The 22,685-nt window shown below is 37.7% G+C and overlaps 1 protein-coding gene across 2 annotated transcripts in view; it reads right to left on the reverse strand.

Moving 5' to 3' along the window:
* Window positions 1–15,783: 15,783 nt before the first annotated feature.
* The window catches only part of fam131a.L (family with sequence similarity 131 member A L homeolog), a 37,961-nt gene continuing 31,059 nt past the window's right edge, over window positions 15,784–22,685 (reverse strand). For both annotated transcript variants that reach the window (XM_041563207.1, XM_041563206.1), the window contains exons 5-6: window positions 21,161–21,289; window positions 15,784–17,019 (exon numbers count right to left, since the gene is read on the reverse strand). In XM_041563207.1, coding sequence (XP_041419141.1) covers window positions 16,616–17,019; window positions 21,161–21,289 — 533 coding nt within the window. In that variant the 3' untranslated portion in view covers window positions 15,784–16,615. The remainder of the gene's footprint in view (window positions 17,020–21,160; window positions 21,290–22,685) is intronic.

Here is a 22,685-nt window from a genome sequence, read left to right on the forward strand (position 1 = left end):
TTTGCTGCCTTACTTTTTGGAGGAACTCACATTTATGGTTGAGTTCATTATCCAAGATTAAATGTTCGAGTTTTGTATACCTCGAATGAACTCACTCGAATGATATCTTATTTAAGAAAAAAAACTCGATTCTTCGAGTTTTCTGCGGGAATTATTCGAGTTATTCGAGTTTCCGGGCAAAACCCTCCGAAAAAAAACTAACTCAAACATCATGAAGGCTATTAACATCTTCAGGTGGTTCAAGGGATTTCTGCCATTGACTCCTACATGACCTTGACAGGTTTTAGATGGTGTATTTTTGGATTCAAGCTATTTCCAGGGTTGGGGTATAAAAAATCTTGAAAAAGGTTTTATTAAACCTGAAAATGTGAGTTTTGACCAAAAAAATCAACTCGAATTTTCATGGAAAACACAACTGTAACCTTAGTAAATAAACCCCCTTAGTGTATTTTGTAACATTACATCCTATATTTGCTACAGTACAGTAAGTCAGTCTGTATGGTTGGAGTTTTTGATTGGTTTCTGCCAGACACCACCAGTGCGTATATTTTTTGGTGCCTCCTGTTAGTGAGTGTTTTTTTACTTATTCTTCAATTAAGGTTTTCCTATTGTACAGATTTAAACTATGAATGTGCAGTTCTTTTATTTTTTTTTTCTGCAACCCAAGCCTGCTGTTTTCTTTTGTCAGTAAAAATCCATTGGCCGTTTTATGTTGTTATACATGAATAGCAAATTGTATGCACAATTACATAGGAGCTTTCACTTTGCTACAGAATCATCTAGCAGCCTGGAAAGAAAATTCAAAACATTTTCACATGAGACATCACTGGAATAACAAGACGTTTGAGTGAGAAACAATAGATAAATCGAATATATTCAGCATCATTCATTTAAATATACAGGATGGTAAAGATTTAAATGAGCTTTTCATTACACTGAATTGTGGGGGTCTTCCATGCTTTATGTGACGTGGGTTGCAAAAGCTTGACTGTAATTTCTTTACGAGGGGGAAAAAGGGTCTTGTGGCACAAACTTCAGAACAATGACCCTTGTAGGACACAGTGTAGGATTACTGTTGCGTATACACAGCTTGCACTATTGTTTCAGCTGTTCACTGGGATTTGTTTAAAAGGAATTCAGATTCCCTGCTGGCCAAGTTCAAGATCAATAAGCAGTGCCATTCATGAATCAGCTGTCACTGTAGTGGTTTGGGTTAATTCAGTGCATCCCTCTGTTGGTGGCCTTGCTGCTTAGGGACATTTATATGGTACAAAAAAAAAATTACACTTTTATGTGCTTTTGGAAAATATATTGTACATATTTGCATGTAATCACAATTTGCAGAGAAGGGAGTGGAAGGTCTTTCAGCAGGACAATAATACCCATCCCAAGGCCAAAGTAAAACTGGAGTCACTTAAGAACAACAAGGTAGATGTCCTACAATGACCCAGTCAAAGTCTGATCTCAATCCAGTTAAGCATCTATGGAATTGGGGTATCATCCAACTATCCAGAATAACAGCGAAAATCTGCCAGGAAGGAAAAGTTGAAACTTGTTCTCACACAGTGTGCACAGCTGGTATACACTTACCACAACACTTAGGGGCAGATTTATCAAGGGTCGAATTTGGAGTTCATTGGAGATTTTTTAAAAAACTCGAAATTCGACCAATCGAAAAAAAAAATTTAATTTCAGGTGAATAGGATCGATCCGCAAATTCGAACCAAATTTGATTTGATTCTGCGAAAGAACTTGAACGTCAGGAAGACAGCAAATAACTCTAAATTGATCCCAGGACATCTCCCATGGGCTATGGAATAGTTGAATTTGAGTTCCTAAAGAGCCAGTGTATGTTAAATTTCAAAAATCGAACTAGAGTTGTGGTTGTACCCTGATTTTCATAAAGAACAGTTATACCTTTTGAGGATGGCTCTGGTCTCAAGGAGGTCATAAACCATAAAGATGAGACTTCACCAAGGAGATTTAACCCAGCAGAAAACATTCAATGGAAGCCAATGGTGTCTTCTATCTTAGGGGCAAATTCACTAAAGTGCGAAGCGGCTAACGCTAGTGCAAATTTGCCAGCGTGACATCATTTCATTACTTTGCATTTACTAACGGGTGCTGGCGTAAATTCGCTAATGAAGTGGACCTACTCTAGCGGTACTTCGCACCCTTACGCCAGGCGAAGGGACGTAACTACACTAATTCACATTTTACTGAACGTTACCTCTTGCGCCAGACTTGCCTTTCCCACCTCAGACCAGGTGAAGTGCAATAAAGTAGATAGGGATTGCTTCAAAAAAAGTCCCAAAAAACACTGGCGTCTTTTACTTTTTTAAGGGTGATAGGCTGAAAAAGATCGTAAATTTTTTGGGGGTACCCTCCTTCCCCCTACATTTCCTAACATATGGCACCTAAACTATACATTGGGCACATGTATAGGGCAATATAACACCTCTATTTTATTTTATGAAGCTTTCCCAACCTTGTGTAGTGTAATGTATTTGCTGCTACATATACGTCCATTGTACTTTAACTTGGCACTGTATGCAAATTAGGCATCGCTAGAGTAACTTTGCTTTGCTTGACGAATTAATGTTAGCGCAACTTCGCTACCTTTCGTCTCCCTGAGCGCAACTTCGGATTTTAGTGAATTAGTGGCGCCCTGGCGAAGTGCGGCGAAGGCGTCGCTAGCGTATTTTCGGTCCTTAGTGAATTTGCCCCTCAGTGTCAAGGGCCTTGAGGAATTGGAATTTAAAGCACTAGGAAAATGTGGAGGTTGAGGAGATGTCCTTACAGCCTATCAATTCTGATTGTGACCAATAACTAAATCTTTGTTCATGGGGTTCAAACTTTACTAAGAGGTTGGTGCCCCTAGAGCCCAATTGCTTTACTGGGGCATCTGAGTCCAAAGAGAACAGGAAATTGTCATACGCTCTTGGGCCAATATGGAACTCTTCCCTCCAAGTGGGCATAGGAAGCAAAAACTGGGACTGTATGAGCCAGTATAGGATCTTATCCCCATGGATCACCTACAACACCTACTTGGAGCAATTTACATACTTTTTGTTTTTCCTAGCATTGCAGGCTTGATATCTAGGACTCTCAGAAAGCTGATGTTGGAGAAGCTGCAGTGATGGACAGAGGGGTAATACAGTAACTTGTCACTGTCCTCTTTCTATTGCTCCGTTCATTTGGACTGGCAGCCTGAATGTTCAAAATAGCTGTGGCTCCTCCTTACTTCCTCATCTGCTGATGCACTGACTGACTAAATGCAACAGATTACATTTGTACAATGACTGACAGACCAAACAATATCCATGTTCCAAAAACATATACTTGGATTGACCAGGAAGCATACACATACTACAAAACTTAATTTCTTGTCAAACTTTAAAGGTGTGTATATTGGCTGCTTTACTCTTGCACTGGCCTTCTTGCTGGAATAAACCATCCACCAGGGTCCAGGGAATATCATTTTCATTAAGGAACTATATATATATCTGTTGAGGTTATTTTTATGCATCTACAGACACATCACTTTCCCCTTAAATCCAAGCAAATATGTTATCTCCATGCTAATCCCTAGTCCTACACTCACTTTGGACTAAGATTTCATACAAGCCATTCTAAGCATAAAGATTTGTGCACATCCTTCTGTTTTGAGATGCACAGCATAGTGAGAAATCCCAGTCATTGTAGACAATTACATTTTTTGGTTTATTTGTAAACTGATACCAAACACATAACTACATTTCCATTTCTATGGATTAATGATCCACCAGAAAAGGATTTAACATTCTTAGTCCATGCCTGTATTTATACATGATCATACGATATGTTTCTGTGTTGCTGCAGCCAATTACATCCCAAGGTCTATCATTTACATAGTTCAATTTGCTATGTATGTGGAATTCTTATTTTACATGACCTTATATTTATCTGCTTTAAAGCTTCATAAAGATTTTTGGTATTGTATATTGTTTGTTTTTTTAAATATTATTTACCTTCTACCTACAAAAAAATGAAGGTGGATTGATACAAGAAAATGTAGTTAAGTCAGTCATTAAGAAATGGAAAGTCCTTTAAAAGGGTCAACAATCTACCAACAAGCATCCACGTGTAGGGTTGTTTGTCTTCCTCCTGCATTTCCCATAATTCCTAACAATATCTTCTCAATCAGTTACCCAGCAAATCTCTATTGGTGCACATTTTCAGTTGGATCACCATCTCTGCTTCTTTTCACATGTTTGTTAGTATGGGATCCTTTATCCAGAAACTTGGAACCAAGCTAAGAATTATGGGAAGACCATCTCCCATACAGACCACTTTAATCAAATTATTTAAATTTAAAAAAATAATAAAACAGTACCTTGTGCTTGATCCCAACGAAGATGTAATTAATCCGTATTGGAGGCAATACAATCCTATTGGGTTTATTTAATATTTAAATCATTTTTTAGTAGAGTTGAGGTATGAAGATCCAAATTCCAGAAACACCCCATATCTTAAAAACCCCAGCTGCTGAGCATTCTGGATAACAGTTTCCATCCTTGTATCACATATTCATATCTATTACATATACATTATTGCATTATTTAACCCATCACAATAATATCAGTACCTCTATGGGTGTAATTATAGTATTATATGATTGCGTAATTTGCCTAGAAAAAAGGAAATTTGTCAGGGTTAGGCAGAAGACTAAAGGGGTTAAGGAATAAGGATATTCTTTGCACATTGCTATCTGAATACAAATTATTTAGTAATGCCAAATTTTGCCTTCTTATGTTTACTCAATGGTTATCAGTCCTCCAGACCCATCTGCATACAAGGAGACACTTCATCTTTCCAATGTTCCAAACTACTAGCTGTATACACGTTATTGGTAATGACAGATCTCAGACTTCTTATCTTTATACAATTGCTCAGAGGGAGTTGAGTATGTATACAAGGAGCTGTGTCAGGCATAACTATAAACATAATGAGTTTCTATGTATGTAGACCCAGTGTCCTCCAAACGATTGTATAAAAATAAGATCGCTGAGATCTGCCGATACAAACAATGTGTATACCAATAATTTGTATTTTTTACTGGGTTTGTAAACACTGTACAACTTCTGGTGTTTATTTGCAAGTGAGTTTGTAGCTGCTTTTTCAAGTCATTGGTACCATAAAAAATTTTACTTTTTGAACCAATAAATATATTTTTTATTGCAATATTGTTATGTAGGCAGCCATCTCAGGTAATTTTGCCTGATACTGGAAAGAGCCAACACTTCATGATGGAACTGCTTTCAGATAAGCTATTGTTTCTCCTACTAACTTAAGTTGCAACTTGGGTTAGTCGGACTTGGATTTTTACTATTGAGTGCCGTTCTCATATCTACCATTAGGTGGGGCACAGGAGCACACAGGTAATAGCACTCCAACTTGCTGTGCATCAAGAGTGACTGAAGCTAACCACGGCACAAGTCACATGGCTGAGGGCACCTGGGGAAAAAAAAATCTGTTTGCTCTTTTGGAAAACAGATTTAATGCTGGATGAGCAGTATTAACTGATGTTTTTCCCATGACATAATCCCTTTAAAGGTTTTTAGTGTGCACCTTGTTTTTTTGGAATTCTTGAATGCAGGGTTGCCCAGTAGCACCTGAATCATATCTTTTATTTATATATTTACTGTAAAATTAATTACACACAAACATATATACAATTGATATGAATATAAATACATGAACAGGCATACACACACACACACACATATATATATATATATATATATATATATATATATATATATATATACACACACACATATATATATATATATATACATATATATATATATATATGTCTTAAATATATTGATAATGAGTTGAGTGCAGAGGACTCTTGTATTTGTCTACATGTATTTTGTGGTCACACCCTCATTGCACCCCCGCCTAATGGTTTTAAAAAATAGTGGTGAGCACAACTTTCCCTTGTTTGTTATAGTTATACAGGAGCAGTGACCAGCTCCATGTTGTAGCTCCCACCCCCTCCAACTATAGTCAGGTGATCCCACTGGTGTCTAATAAAAGGGCAGCCAAGTTTGGGAGATTTACTTTGAAAGCAGCAAGTAAGTTGCAGGTAAAACTTAGTCCCTTTGTAAAATGTATAACGAAGCAATAGAATTCTTAATGAATCAGATGAAAATTAAGCGTAGGACTGGCCAGATATGGGACGACTTTGACGTAGTTGGCCAGCTTAAATATATTGCAATATATGGACAAACAATCCCTGTTTTGTTTAAAGGGTAAGGCATTTTTCAGTAGCAGTATGCACAAAATGTCTCTGTCTTAAATATATTGATAATGGGTTGAGTGCAGAGGAATCTTGTATTTGTCTATATGTATTTTGTGGTCACAGCCTCATTGCACCCCCGCCTAAAAAATAGTGGTGAGCACAACTTTCCCTTGTTTGTCATATATATATATATATATATATATATATATATATATATATATATATATATATATATATATGTACACAAACTATATGTCAAAAACTATGTGGATACCTTCCTGTCCAACATGTAATTTGGAAATTGATATGTTACTTCTCTCGTTGCTGCTAAAACTGCCTTTATCTTCTACTCTTTCTGCTAGATGTTGGAATATTGTTGATGGGATTTGCTGCCATAGAAGGGGTTGGCTTGCACTAGGATTCAGTTGGGTTGAAGTTAGACATCTGTGCAGGACATAAACAAACTGTAGCCCTAGAGATCAGTGTAGCGCTGATTATTTTGCCTGCCCAAGAAGACTTCCAAGCCATCATACATGCAGAATAAGAAGAACCACTTCCATGGTCTGATAAATGTTTGGGGGCACCTGTGCTCATAATCCATTTTCTGCGGTGATCATACTGGCATGTGTGGGGTTAATGTGCTCATAGTCCATTCCCTGTCATGTCTAGGGTTAATGTGCTCATAAACCATTTTTTGTAGAGATCTTACTTGCATGGCTTGTTAATTATTACTAAAGGGTATCACAAACACTAAGCACAGTGCATTTTCTTGGGCCCCAGGCTTCACTTCCCATCATGCCCCATATTTATTGAGATTTGCTTGTTCATGTACATATTTAGGAGAGGTGAATTAGAATATTAAAAAGCTACATTAATGTAATTTGACTGAACAAAAGTATCCATTTACCTTTGTTTTAATCGCAAGAAGTTACATTGTTGCAGGAATTGACATAGTGAGTCTGGTTTCGGTGCTGTCGGCCCTTAATGACCAAATTAAAGGCAGTTTTTATTCCTTGTTTTACTTGTCTTTTAATTCTTATCACTAATCTAAACATTGCGGATTATTTTCATGTGTTCAGATAATATCTCTTTAAGGAAAATGTTTAAATGTTTTTGCATTTCAGGAGGGCCGGTGATAAACATGTTATTGCAAATGCAATGTTCTTAGCCTGACATTGTAAAATTCCAACAATCTAAATATATTTTATAGGTATTTCTGTGCATTTTTAGTGCTCTTTTTACATTACATCAATGGGATGAAAGAGACTTGGGAAAGGAATCGAAAGGAAAATCAATAAACTGTAATCACACAAGTAATATATGACAGGTGCAATATGTGGATGTGACTAGAGAAGTTTAAATGCAAAGGTTGTCCCATGTTCTAGGAAAATACTAAACTATGAAATTCCTTTTGCTGTGTTTCATGTGTTTTAAAGAGGATTTTAACCCAATTATTCGTATTCATTTCTTTGAATGAATTGATGTAAACTTATTTAGAGTGGTCCTCTCAACACTTTCTATTTGTAGTGGTTTCTGAGATATTAGCAGGTTTAGACAGTTTGGCACTGCTTGAAGCAGGCTTGGTTTAACAGATCTCTTTGGGCGCCCAGGGTGCACTGTCTGTGCACTACCCTCACATTGCTGACTCGTTGATACAAAACCCTTCTATTTGCAGTCTAAAAATATCCCAGAAACCACTAAAAATACAAAAATGAACTGCAAAATTGCTCAGAGAAGCACCATAAGTTAAAATCAAATACATTTTTGGATTAAGATTCCCATAAAGTTGCAGTCTCAGAGGGAGAGAAATGAGTTCTAATCATATTGCACCTGTGTGAAAAGGCTCAGGTAGTGTAGAATCTGCAAAGCCATTTAGGGACATCACCGATAGGGAACGTTTTTGATCTGGTACACTACACTTTTTTACGTATTTGGCGTTATATTTGTAAAATTAAAGGAAAAGTACTTTTCGCTGAAAAATAATAATTGATTGTTGAAAGCGGACATATTTCCCTAAGCTGCTAGTAATATCTGTATAAAAAAAGCAACAAGCATGGCAGACTTGCATGGGGGGGCACAGTTATCCAGGGTCGAATTTTGAGGGTTAATAAACCCTCGCATTCGAACCTCGAAGTAAAATCCTTCGAATATCGAATTCGAAGGATTTTAGCGCAAATAATTTGATTGATAGAACGATAAAATCCTTCGAATCGAATGATTTTAATTGATTGATCGAAGGGTTTTTATTTGATCAAAAAAAACTTAGAAAAGTGCTGGAGATTGTCCCCATAGGCGAAGTATGAAATCGAAGTATTTTTTAAAGAGACAGTATTTCATGGGGTGTCATCCCTGATCTGGGCAGGATCCTTAATTCTGTATTTATGTGACAGAGAGAGCAATATCAGAATAGAACGAGTTATAAGACAATGAAAGCTACAATAAACTGTTATTCACCTCCCTTTCCCAGGTTTCCAGTTCCCATTTTTGGTTTGCAAAGGACACGCTAGGTTAATAAGATGAAAGGGACTAAAGGAATTGGAAGGAAAATCGATAGAACTGAAGGATAAAATTAGTACAAGTGAATGGAGATTAACTTCACCTCAGCCTATACACATTGTCCTGTATTGTACCTGTTCCCTACTATCCCCCAGGAATCATCAAATCCCTTTCTCTTAGTGATAGATGTACTGCACTTACACCAAGGGGCACATTTACTAAGGGTCGAATGTCTAGGGTTAATAAACCCTCGAATTCGACCCTCTATTTAAATCCTTCGAATATCGAATTTGAAGGATTTAGCGTATATCCTACGATCGATCGAAGTAAAAATCGTTCGATCAAACGGTAAAATCCTTCAAATCGAACGATTCATACGATTTTAAACGATCGATCAAAGGATTTTTCTTCGATCAAAAAAAGCTTAGAAAAGTGCTGGGGAAGGTCCCAATAGGTTAACATTGTACCTCGGTAGGTTTAAACTACCGAAGTATGTAGTCAAAGTTTTTTTTTAAAGAGACAGTACTTCGACTATCGAAATCCTTCACTCAAGCTTAGTAAATGTGCCCCCAAGTCACTCTGGTTAGTGAGGGAATCCTTTTAATATAACTGGAGTATACTGCTCTCTTATACAGGGGTGCTGTACAGGCAAATAGAAAAAGTGGAAATCTGGAAACGATAGTATATGAAAAAAAAAAACAAGGGTTAATCTACATAATGGCACATAAGGCAACAAGGTCATTTCAGGGTTTTCTCTACCAGAGTTAATATGCTGGAGGAGAAAACACATGCAACCACCTGTGCTCCCGGCAATGGCCTTGAATTTCAACCGCCTGTTTTACGGGTCTACTTCAGCCTGAAAATGCTCCAGTTTTGGCTTTGGCCCTAGAAGTATTAGGGTTCACAAATGTTACATTAATGTGGTAGTGGTTTAAACTAAACAATAAAAAATAGTTATATAATAAGTTAATGTATTCATATAAAGAGAAATGAGTGGCTTATATTCAAGTGCATGATGAGAAAGACTATTTAACACCCAGTGTGGGGTTCAGAACTAATACTGTATTCAGAATGACTGGGAGAATTAAAGTGATACTGCTTTTAATCACGTATGTCTTCCTTTAATTGTATGTATCTAAAAAAATGTCTAAGCTCTATAACGGAAATTCCTCAACCATTTATCTGGGTTATTTCTGTAGTAATTAGAGCCATCTGCTCTTCAGGGCTTTGTGTTTCCACCAATGTTATGGGGAGCTGAGAGAGCATTTTCTAATTGATTCCAATTAAATGAGGATATGGTTTTCTCCTACTATTCATATCATTTGGAAGATAGGCATCAGATTGAATGGGCAACAAAACTCCAAACAAGATTCATCTCCTTCTTATGTTTTCCCATTTAAATCACCTCGATGAAGTTTAAATATCAGAAACCATAAAATGACCTCAGTTGGCTTATAGCTTCAAGTCTCTGCCCTCTGATAACACAGAGAATTCTTGGTGCCACACCATCAGGTCAAGACTACAGGCACACACTTCAAACCTGGGGGGGCAACTAATTAGATACAGTCATTTTCTCATAAGCAGTTTATATAGAGCAGAACTTGGATGAGAATTGCAGATCTTCTCATTGCAATGATTCCTCTAACATGAAGGATCACTTTATGAGGGATTTAGTTCTAGTTCAATGTTACTGTTCTTTTAAGCATAAGGCTTACGTTTCAACCAAAGTATTGATACTCGGATTGTTACCTAGAAAAAAATGATTGTTTCTTTCAATAACGTGATAATATATATTGTCCCACAGTGTAAAGATAAAGGATATTACGTACTTAAATAGTACTTACTTGTTACCATATTGTTATTTAGAAATTCCACAGATAATACTACATTTCAGATCTTCAATACCATTATGTCGATCGATGGAAGTTTTTCCTTTGAGTTTCCAGACAATCGGAATGGACTTGATTTTGTGTGGCTTAATATATTTAAGTAGATGAATATATTTAAATATAATGGTTTGTAGCCCAAAAGTAACAATAAGAGCACTGGACTCCAACCAGTAGCCCTTAAGCAACATGTTGCTCTCCAACCCCCTGGATGTTGCTCCCAGTGATCTCAAAGCAGGAGCTTATTTTTGTATTCCAGGCTTGGAGGCAATTTTTGGTTGCATAAAAAATATGTGCATTGCCAAACAGGTCCTCCTGTAGGCTGCAAGTCCATATAGGAGCTACCAAATAGCCAATCACAGCCCTTATTTGGCACCTCAGAGACTTTTCCATGCTTCTGTTGCTCCCCAACTCTTTTTACATCTAAATGTTACTCACGGGTAAAAAGGTTTGGGATCCCTGAATAAGATGGTCAACATCTCTACACCACTTCCCTGCTCATTGGCCTTACCTTGGAGACTTTGAATTACATGATGGTTCAAGGTCTTTATCTGGCTGAAGATTTAGTAGTAGTCTTTGCTGCTGCCTCAGTGTTGGAATAAGAAGCAGATGTGTATACATGCAGAAGTAGTTCTTCCCCCAAACAGTGAAGAGTTATTGCCATTTATTATTATATTACTTTCCCTACATTAATGCTTCAATGTTTTCTTATTTTAGGTGGCCTTTTCTGGTTGTTCTATAGCTTAATTGTTCCAACATTAATAATACAATTTAGGTAATTCAATAATCTAGTATGCTATACTGTACTATATAATGCAACAGTTTCATTTTCCCAAATGAATAGTGAGAATTTACAGCAAGGTTGTCCAGACCTATCCTATGTGGGAGTCTTCTTTTAGTGAAGACCCTGGCATAGAAAATGAATTACATTACACAAAGAGAAACCAGATTTTCTGGTGATCTGATCTAATGAAGCTGTTTGTAGACAATTGTAGTCTGTTGGAGACAGCAATTTAGCTTTGGGCCACCTGTGACCTACAATACTTAATTTTTAATACTCCTCATGTCCAGTGTTTAGGTTGAACATACAGAGCAGGCATAAGACAGGCAAGAGTCTGAGCACATCACCCCAAAGTAAGGATGCACTGGGATGAGGGTCTAATAAGGTCTTTGTTCATTAACCACAACCATTCAAGTGTTTCAGTAGAGTTCATGCAAGTATCTGGTGTGAAGATATTGCTTTACATTTTTTCTATTTCCATAGATTTTGTTTGCAGACTAGCACAGATTATCTCATTTGTTTCAACATATGCTTCCAAGTTTAGAAATGTAGTATGCGGTGACTAGATCACAATTCTTTGCCACATCTAATGGAGACTTCCATTTTATGAACATTCTTTGTTGGAGAAAACTGCACATAAGCATCTAATGGCTCACCAATGTGAAGTAGACCAACATTAAACAAGGTAAAGCACATACTGTAGGTCAAAATGATTTGGTACAATTAAAGCAGCACTATCACTTCTATATTTTTTTTATAGATTTCTCATTCTTTTTAGAGTTACATTTACTATTTTATATATTTTTAACCCAACCCATAAATTATACATATATTTGTCAACAGACTCTGCAGAGAACAGTGCTAGAAATCATTAGAAAATGCCCTTCCTGTAAAGTCTCTTATCTACTCTCAGCATTCTATTCATTCAACAATAACTTGGAGCAGAATGTCTGCATAGTCTTATTAGGGTTGCAGCGCCTGTGGCAAGAGATGGGGGATAAGAGACATAGAGGCAAATTTACTTACCTGCGAAAATCTGCCAGCGCTGGCTTCGTAAATTCACCTGGACAATGCTAATTCACGAAAATTCAAAGTTGCGCACAGGGTACCGAACGCTTGCGAAGTTGCGTTACCAAAAATATGATTAGCAGTTCGAAGTTAAGATAGTGTTGGCTAATTAGCATTTAAAGTGCAGCTAAAGTACAATGGATTTATATGCTGCAGCAAATACATTACACTACACAAGGCCAGGGAACCTTAATAAAATTATATAGAGGTGTTATAATGCCCAACACATGAGCCCAGTGTATAGTTTAGGTGCCATATGTTATCAAATGTAGGGGGGGAGGAGGATACCCCAAAAAAAATTTCCATCTTTTTCAGCCTATCACCCTGTAAAAAGTAAAAGACACCAGCGTTTTTTTGGGATGCAAGAGGTAAAGTTCAGTACAATCAAAAACGTAGTCAATTTGCGTAGTACCACTCATTCGCGAGAGCGAAAATTCGCCTGGCGTTAGAAAGCAAAGTTGTGCCAGAGTCTATCTCCTTCGCTAGCGAATTTTCACCAGCATTAGCCACTTCGCCCTTTAGTAAATTTGCCCCTTTCAGGCAAGAAAAATGCAACATTTTTATCAGAATGAACACTTATTTTGGGATGTGTTAAATGCAACATAACACTTACAACACTTCATTAAGATGTGATAGTACCCCTTTGATACTTTAAATCAGTGCTGTTCAACTGGTGGCCCCTGACATGAAAGTCTGGCTGCTGTGACTGCTTACCTTAATACTAAGATTAACTGGCCCCTGCGTTGTTTACACCTCAAATTCAGACTATTCTATTGTCCACGCTTGTAAAACCCTGTACTGTTCACACCTCAGACCCAGACTGAAACTGCCCACATTGTGCACATGTTCACACCTCATACAAAATGCTGGAGGGGCCTCAGCATTGTTTCACTGTATGTAGCACAGTATGAACTGTTCATCTTAGAGTGGTTTCCCTGTCTCCTGCTCTATTCTGCCTGCCTCTATGCTCCCTGTGTGTGCCATACTCTGCCTGTTCTATGCTCCTTGTGTGTCATACTCTGCCTGCCCTATGTTGTTATGTGGGTGTGGTTTAAAATATGGAGCGGTCAACACTGGCTTCCATTATTGGCCCTTCACCATGTAGGCAAGAAAAATTCCAGCCCTCAGTACCACAGAAGAGCTTTAAACCAATAGACATGTGTTTGATGGGTATAATGAATATGGACAAGTGTTCAGTAAAATGCAAACCCACAGTTATTTCAAGTCTGGCATCCAAACACTACAAAGTTGCTGCCTGACATTTATCTTTATCTGCCTATGGCCATCAAGAACTTCTTAAGACTGGCACCTGCAGCTAGTGCCTTGGTTAATTAAGGATAGTTTTATGATGCAATACTTATTTGCAGTTAATGTACCATGGTATTCATTGGATAGGTCTTAAGGTTTTGACTTGATTTCAAGGTATACTTTGTGGATGGACAACTGCAAAATGTAAAATAAAAGTGCTAGTGCAGGGCTGTCAAACTGAAGACCTATTGGCTGGATGTGGAACGTCAAGAGACCTCTATTGATGTTGTCATGATTTTCTTCTGTCCAGAGAACTTGTAGGATAGTAAGTAATTAGCCTACTATATGGACATATTATAAGGTGTTATAAGGGCTGTATCGCTGTCCATATCACGGTTAAAAATAACCTGAGAGCTGTGATTTTGGGTGATAATTTGGTGGTAGCGTTTAGAAGCGAAAGTACATTGTTATATGTTCTTCTTATGTATATGGGTAACCGCCTAACATTATAGAAAAGTGTACCTACTGTGTAAAGCCTTTATGAAAGATGTTAATTATCATGGTATATATGTATTTTAGTAATTCATTGTGTTCAGTGAGTTGTCCCCAAAAGACAATCTGAAATTTTGAAATCCTAAATTGCTTTCATAGTGTTCAAATTGACTTGTTGTAGTAACCTAAGTAAGAGAAAATCTAAGTAAGAGAAAGTATTCTTAGTTTTACGTGTGTTTAGGTTGATTATAGTTTCTACATTTTCAATTATAGTTATGGTTTCTCAGTTTTTACCCATACATATTTATGGCAGCCATATGTATAAAAGTAGAATGTTTTCAGTCCATACCTAAACTTCAGAAGGAAAATGGACTTCACACTGCGTTGTCCTTAATTTCCTCCTTTTTCTTTGCTGAATTCCTTGGGGGGGGGGGGGAATCAGAAGCCTAAATTCAGAATTATTTTGTTTTCCTATTTTTAACTTACCAATATAGAAAAGTAATATTCTCATTGCATTTGGATTTGGCCATTGTGGCTGTTAAAATGTGTTTTCAATACGAATTCAGGATGAATATGGAATTAGCTGATTATCACCTGAAACTTCAGATAACGTAGCTTTTTTTTTAAAAAAAAAATGTACATTTCTTGAATGGCTAATTTAATGCCTTATAGCAGTCATGTCCAAAGTCAGGCCCGGGGGCCAATTGCGGCCCTTTTTCAGATTTACACCGGTCCTCAGCCTCCATCATGATATTAATAATAATGAGGCCCCGCAGCACAGTGCAATCAGGAATCCCATAGCAGTAATATTTGGGCACATTAGTGAAATGATCTGCCACTTGGTCTATACTGCTGCCTGTGTGCTGAAGGTGTTAGCAATAGACACGTAATGGAACGTAGTGAGGCGCCGCTCTCACATACTTCTATAGGGCTGAAGGTGCAATAGACATACTAATGTGCCTGTACAGTAAACTAGAAGTATGCAAGAGAGGTGCGTCACTACGTGCCATTACATGTCTATTTCTAACACCTTCAGCACACAGGCAGCAGTATAGACCAAGTGGCAGATCATTTCACTAATGTGCCCAAATATTACTGCTACGGCTACGCGATTTCTTGTTAAAATGAGGCGCGGAGAATCCAAACAAACTCCACTTCTCCACTTCCTAAATGCTGTGTACACATCCATTTCCAGGAGTGAATAATCCTGATCACTAGTTAGCTACCTTGGAATGGATGTCAGGCTGAATGGTCGGCCCTCGCACATTTTCACCTCACTAAATCTGGCCCTCGTTGCAAAAAGTTTGGACACCCCTGCCTTATAGGAAGCAATAGTACTTTGATTCAATGCTTTCTGAAAAATGCAGAGATGTATTTTCCATCACCAATGTTTCTAGTGTGAGCTGGGTTTGTTGCCCAGACTGAACCTAACAGCAAACTGTATAAAAGAAAATACCAAATAGTAGACCAGGAGGGAACTTTGAAGAATAAGCTAGAAATCAGGACCACAGAGACACAAGAAGTTGAATTACAAACGGTTGATGTTACCGCACGAGACCTTTCAAGAGCAGCAAATAGACACGTACAAAACGATAGAAAAGAAGGGATTCCACACACCGCATGCGACCCCACAGCTTGTGGGGAGTAGGGTCTCCACAGTGTCACTGAAACTTCACAGTGGCAATCCAGTGACAATCCTGAGGCTGCAGAATCCACAAAAAAACCCTGTGTCTCCTGTTTTTTCGCAGCTGGAATTTGTTGTGGTGCAGATGAGGGAACTGAAGAGTCATATATAGAACCAAGGGGGTGACAGGAACAAGCCATGCTGCCACTGACCCCAGCCAGGATCCTGGACACTGGCGCATAAGTCAGGGACTTGGAGAAGAATCATGTGCGGTGCAAGACATGCACAGAACAACTGAGAGGCCCCACCCACCCCACCACCTAGGCAGTTACGTGACACATGGCAAAATCATGCAAACAGACCAAAGGCTTGCAAAATTGAAAACAATCAAATATAGGGTTGATGGGAAAAGAAATGAGAAGAGCATAGTAAAGGTAGAAAGGGAGGAACGGAACAAGAGGACAGCTCTCAAGTGAAGAGAAAAATAGTGTAAGATATAGGTTAGATCAAAGCAGGCAGAGGTAAAGAAGAGAAAGTGGCATATTTGAAATGATAAAAACTGGAATGAAAAAGAAAAGCTAAGAAGTGGGTCTGTTATTCAAGATAATTCCCTATAATTTGTTGAAAAATGTAAGAGTCAAGGAACATATATGAAAAATATTAATGGATGGAAAAAAGGCAAAAAGAGGAAGAAAAATTGGGAGGAGTTACAGTGGCAATTTGAGTACTGATCAAGGTTGGTCATCTTCCTCTTCTTCCAGGGAAACAACCCCCGAAGACATTACGTCTGACCCCTTTCTGCGCAAGTTGAGTACCCCGGATCCATGGCTCATTGCTGGGAAGGAAATCAGCTCATCCTCACTGGGACTTAAACAAGACTCAGAGAATGACATAGAATATGAAGAGTCTTCACACTCCACATCTTGGAGACAAGTGTAAGGGCCTATAACTGACTGAGGCTTGGTCAGCAAAGGCTCCTCCACTAACTGAGCTGGAGATCCCAAGAGAAGCTGCTCCTCATCCAGGCTGCACAGACTGGAACACAAAGTCTCAGGGGACAGAGTGCGGGAGGAGTCACTGTCACAACAGCAGACATGTGAGGGCAGCAGATCCTTCTGTACAGGGGTCAGGAAATCTGCAAAGTGGATAATAGAGAATCAGTAATATTATGTAATAACTGGATGCTATAACCATTCCATTTGATAGTGCTGAGCTGGTGAACTCAAGCAACCGATACATCAACACATACAAACATCAACGTTCTTTAATAGAAGAACTGCTGCAATACTGTGCCTTCTTCACAGATAATTTTCTTATATAGATACAAAAGCCCATACATTTAATTTGACTTTTGTACATGGAAAAATGGATGCTGGAGATTTTCTAGATCTAAACCCCAAAAAATTAATTAATGTTGCCTTACACAAGGTGCTTCTTGCTTTTATAATTTACATATTTTTTTTATTTTTAGCAGTTCCTGGAATATTTGCATTTTTGTTTAATACCAGTTTTTAGGCTCAACTGCTAATATTTCAGAAACCACTTAAAATAATGTAAAAGAAAAATATGTAAATTGCAAAAAAACTCAGAGGACCAGTTTATTTTTTTGGGTTAAGATCCACTTTAAATTTTTATTCATTTTCCTGTAATGTCTTAGTGTTGCGTTTATATGTTTTAAAAACTACATATTAAAACGCATAATTCTGTTCCTACTCTATCACTCATGTTTACAATAAACGCATTTTCTTTACCATCAATGAACAGTTTTAGATCATTAAGGGGCAGATTTATCAAGGGTCGAATTTCGATTTTGAAAAACCTCGAAATTCGAATTCAAAAAGACCAAACGAAAATGAATCAAAGTTTAGATTTTTTTTGCCAAATAGGTCCGTTTTCAATCAAATAGGTACTTTTTCAATTGAATTCAAACATGTGACTTTGATTATTCAAAGTCCACCAATTGACTCCAAATAGGTTTATAGGAGATCCCCCATATACTAAAACAGAAATTTGGCAGGTTTTAGATGGCAACTGGTCAAAGTATAATTTTTAAAGAGACATGATAAATTTCGAAATTTTTTAATAGTTTTCAAATTCGAATCGAATTTGGACAATCCCCCTAGTCGAAGTACACAAAAAGCTTGAAATTTGAATTTTTTGTAAATTCGAATTTTCACTTTGACCTTTAATAAATCTGCCCCTAAATTTTAAGTTTATGCAACAGTCCCATCACCAGAATGATAAATAGGAGGTGGCACAATGGTTAGTGCTGCTGCCTTGCAAAGTTGGGGTCCAGGTTTGATTCCAGCCAGACACTGAAATGAGTTTGTCTGCACCTTCATGGGCTTCCCGTGAGTTTCCACCCACAAGCCATAAACACAAAGGAAACTTAATTGGCTCTTCATAAAAACTGGCCATAACAGGAACCTTACATTGTAAACTGTGCTCAGGGCAGGAGCAGTGAATAACCTCTGTAAAGCACTATGGAATATGTTGATGCTATTTAAATAATAATAATTAGGCCACTTTAGCATACAGTTTATTCAACTTTTCTGCATTTCTGAGTTTTGCCCAGCAACTTTAATCCTGCTTATTTTCCTATAAAACAGTAATACTTTATGAATACTTCTCATTGTTTTAGGGCCAGTGGCACATAATCTTGCTTGGCTCTGGATTGTCCCCCACTAAGACAAACATTTTAACTCCTATATTTGTTAAACTTTATGTTCTGACAGAAAACCTTACATATCCATCAAGCTGACTTCAAACATGCAAAAAGGCTTTTAAAAAGTTAAAAAAATATTGAGCATGGGGGTAACCGAAGACAATAGGTGAATCTGGCAAATATAAACTGGGCAATGAGATGGAATAGTCTCAGATCCCTGCATTCTCCCCACCCTTGGCAAGGTGTTATAAAGATTTGGTTAGAAAGAAAACTATTACCCCAAGTAAAAAAACCATGTGGTGTAAGCCATAAGTGCATTCATGCCAGGAAATAATGGATGTTAAAGGACAAGGAAAGTCTAAAATAGAATAAGGCTAGAAATGCTGTATTTTGTATACTAAACATAAGCATGAACTTACTGCACCACAAAGACTAATCAAACAAATGATTTATGCTTTCAAAGTTGGCCACAGGGGGCTGTCATTTTGTAACTTTGTTTAACATCTTTGCCTGACCCTGACCCTGCACATGCTCAGTGTGGCCTGGGCTGCTTAGGGATCGTCATAAACAAAGCTGCTTAAATTCTGCATTTCTGGTAAGTAAGGCGGGGGCTCCCCCTGCTGTTCATAAGTATAATTGTTTCCCTGCTCAGCAGTTAGGGACCGTCTGACAATTCCTATCCACAGCAGTAAATGAAGGTAGAATTTCACTGCATACAGTCAGGTTTCTTATAAAAACAGTACACATTTTTTAATTAAAGTAAATTGGAGATAGGTTTCTTTTTCATTAAAGAAAGTAAAAATGGGATTTTATTTTTTTGCCTTTCCTTCTCCTTTAATATGATGTTTTAACATGCAAAATATTTTCCATACCCCTTGTATGGTCTCAATAATGAGAACCTCAAAAAGGCAGACTTTTTGTTTGGTATGTGTGTCTTTGCGTATAATTTAACACATTTTGGATACTGATAGATCATATTAACACTGTCCAGATTAAAGGGTATATTAAATGTGGCTCTGTGGATTTATGGGTTACTGTGCTTGACTACACTATATTGGGAATGTGATTGGAGCAGACAGAGCTCCACTACACACTTTACAGTATATAATGCATTTATATTTGGTATGCTGGTGCCATACGCATAGGAGTTTGGCTTGCTTTTTATGCTCAATAATGCATAGTTTCATTGTATTTCTTTTAATTACCCTTAATTCCATTGTAATTCACTTCCTTAGGATCCACAGTTGTGCTATTTTACTAACTAAATATGCAACCAGTTTCCAGTTTGTGCACCTGCAGTAGATCATAAACAAAATAAGGCTGGTTGCTATAGGCTATATTTTCAAAGACCCAAAGACGCTCAAAGAGCAGATTTATAGTAAAGTATACTTAAATCTAAATACATACATTTAGTGCTGATAAAGTTCACGGAAAACATAGCAAAATCAAAAAGTTTTAATCATGCAAGTGATTTAGTTGCAGTTACTTTTCGAGTTTGCACCGACAGGTAATATTTCATAATTTTAGAGATTATTTCCATCCTGTTGATAACAGCAACTATTTCACGAGTTTTTACCAGAAAGTATTACTGTATATGCACTTTCCCCTATTTCAGTTTAACTTTTTCTTTTACAAGTTTTCCTTTTGGCACAGTGTACAAAGGGTTCACTAGTCAGTATGCTTTATCTCTTTCTTAATCCACAAGCCCAGGGGCTTCTCAGCCTCAGACCTTTGCACATAAGCAGGCGTTTACTATGTTACTTGAACATTAGACGGTAAGACTGATATTCTTATTTATGGCTGCAGTAGCACAGGAAAAGCTTTGTCTGTTCCATGACTATTGGTTATACAGATTAACAAGGAGAAACTATACAGGTGGATAACAACACAGTAAACCTTTGATGGCGCCTTAGGCTCATGAAAATATGGCCTTTGAACCTGTCACTGCCTTCTCAATTATATGAGTGCTAATTAAAAACCTTCACTTAAATGTATAACAAGCTGTGTTTTGCTGGGGTTTTACAGGAGCCCTGATGCCATCTTAGATGGCATAAAGAAAAACAGTAAAATATGTAATTATTTGGAATGCTTACATTGTATTCATACAAGGCTTTAAAAAAAAAAAAAAAAAAAAGACTATAAGGACATCCAGCTTCCTTGCATCCCGAGTTGTGAATACTTTTTTTGTGCAATGAGAATATAAGCAGGGCTGTGGGCTTTTAAAGTAAAGCGGGAAGATGTTTATCAACTATTTGGGGAATTTTGGACTGTATTTGCACTGTTGGATTGTTAGAGCTCTCATTTGACAATTTTATGTGGCTATCATCTCATCTCATCAGAATCAGCCACTCAGGCGTAATTAAAAATGTTTCATCCAATGAACCTTATCAGACTGTGTAAAGTAGTTTATCAGCTGACAGGAAATAGCATGGGCAACAATTACCTTCGCTGCTCCCATGTGATCCAATTCCTCAGTCTAGTGGATCTGGATTCATTCTCAGCATCATTCTACTGTATGTAGCATTTTTTCTGCTATGTGTATGTGCACAGAGACACATATACATGGATTCACTTCCATATATGTCTGTGTATATATTTCCCCTGCACTGACCTGATGGCTGGGAATGGTCACAAGGAGGAGGAAGGTCTTCATCATAGGAATCATCTGTTGAATCGTCCCCATCAATTGATGACCAGGCACGGAGCTTCGCCTCTGCTATTGCAAACTGCTCAGCTACACCTGGAAAAGACAGATGGACGTCCAGAGCAGCACTGAGAAACCGAGTAAAGGAATAGAAGTCAGCAGGAGAGCGGTTACACTCTTAGGGGGGAAGAATAAAAGAGAAGGCCAACGCCACAGGGAGAGTGTGTGCAGATGAATCATAGAGGGGAAAGAATTCATGATGAGGAAAGATGAAAGAAGTGGAATTGTAAAAAATAAACAGGAAAGGCAGGAAGAGTAAGCTTTATTAACTCTGTAAAGATAGAGAAGTGCACCAGAACAAGATGGAGGAGAGAGAACAGTTATATAATGTAGTTATGAAAAACATTTTAAAGGGGAACGAAAGCCTTGGCATCTCGTACTCACAACTTACTTGGTATAAAAGGCCATGAAACCCCAAACTGAGATTTTTGTCAGCTTGTAGAAAAGCTGAATTCTGTTCAGCATTTTCGAGCTGTTTTCCCAGCAGCCATGTTTTCCATTGATTCAGTTACAATCTGAACATGCACAGTCAGATACCATGCATGCTCAGATCGCTGACCAGACGTTCCAAAGGGTGGGGGATAAAGAAACGATATATGTCAAGGCTTTGGTTCATTTTTTTTTTAACATTATAGAGAATTTCATTCTGTGTCAATATAGTCTGCAGGGGGATGGGTGTCTAAGGAGGCTTTCCCTTTAAAATCACATAAAAAACATTGTATTTCAAACACTACTTAGATTTAAAGGAGAACTAAAGCTTAAATAAAGAAGTAGGCTAGAAAACTTGTACATTATGTTTTGGGCTTCTGTACCAGCCCAAGGCAACCACAGCCCTTTAGCAGTAAAGATCTGCCCCTCGAAAACTGCACATGCTCTGTGCTGCTGTCACTTACTGAGCTTAGAGACCCACTCACTATATACAGTACACATAGAAATGTCACAATATAAGGCTGATTAGTCATTAATATAGATAATTATTACATGGCAGCACAGAAACCAGTGCAACTAACATCAGAATTTAATAATAAGCCCTGTAGCATCAGTTATATATACCAAGCCAAACTCATTTTCTGTTTGTGATAATTTGTGACGACCCCTAAGCTTCTCAACAGCTGCTCACAGACACTTTCCAAGATGGTGACCCCCTTTGAAGAGCTTGGAATCCTGGATCATTGCTGCCACTGAGAAGCTAAAACTTTAGACTGGTGCAATACGTTCAGTATATAAAATATTGCATTTTTAGCCATATTAATTTAATTAATTAATTTTCATTTGATTAATTTAGTTTAGTTTACTTTAAACGTATAACATAGTTGATCAAATCTAGCACAAAGTGTTTAAAGTCTAGTCATGTCAGTGGGGTGAATAAAGAATAGATGGCCCAGGCAGAGCAGGGCCAGACTGAGCCTGCGCCCCAAGCAACCTGCCCGTC

Source organism: Xenopus laevis, chromosome 5L, assembly GCF_017654675.1.
Source record: "Xenopus laevis strain J_2021 chromosome 5L, Xenopus_laevis_v10.1, whole genome shotgun sequence".
NCBI lineage: Eukaryota > Metazoa > Chordata > Amphibia > Anura > Pipidae > Xenopus > Xenopus laevis.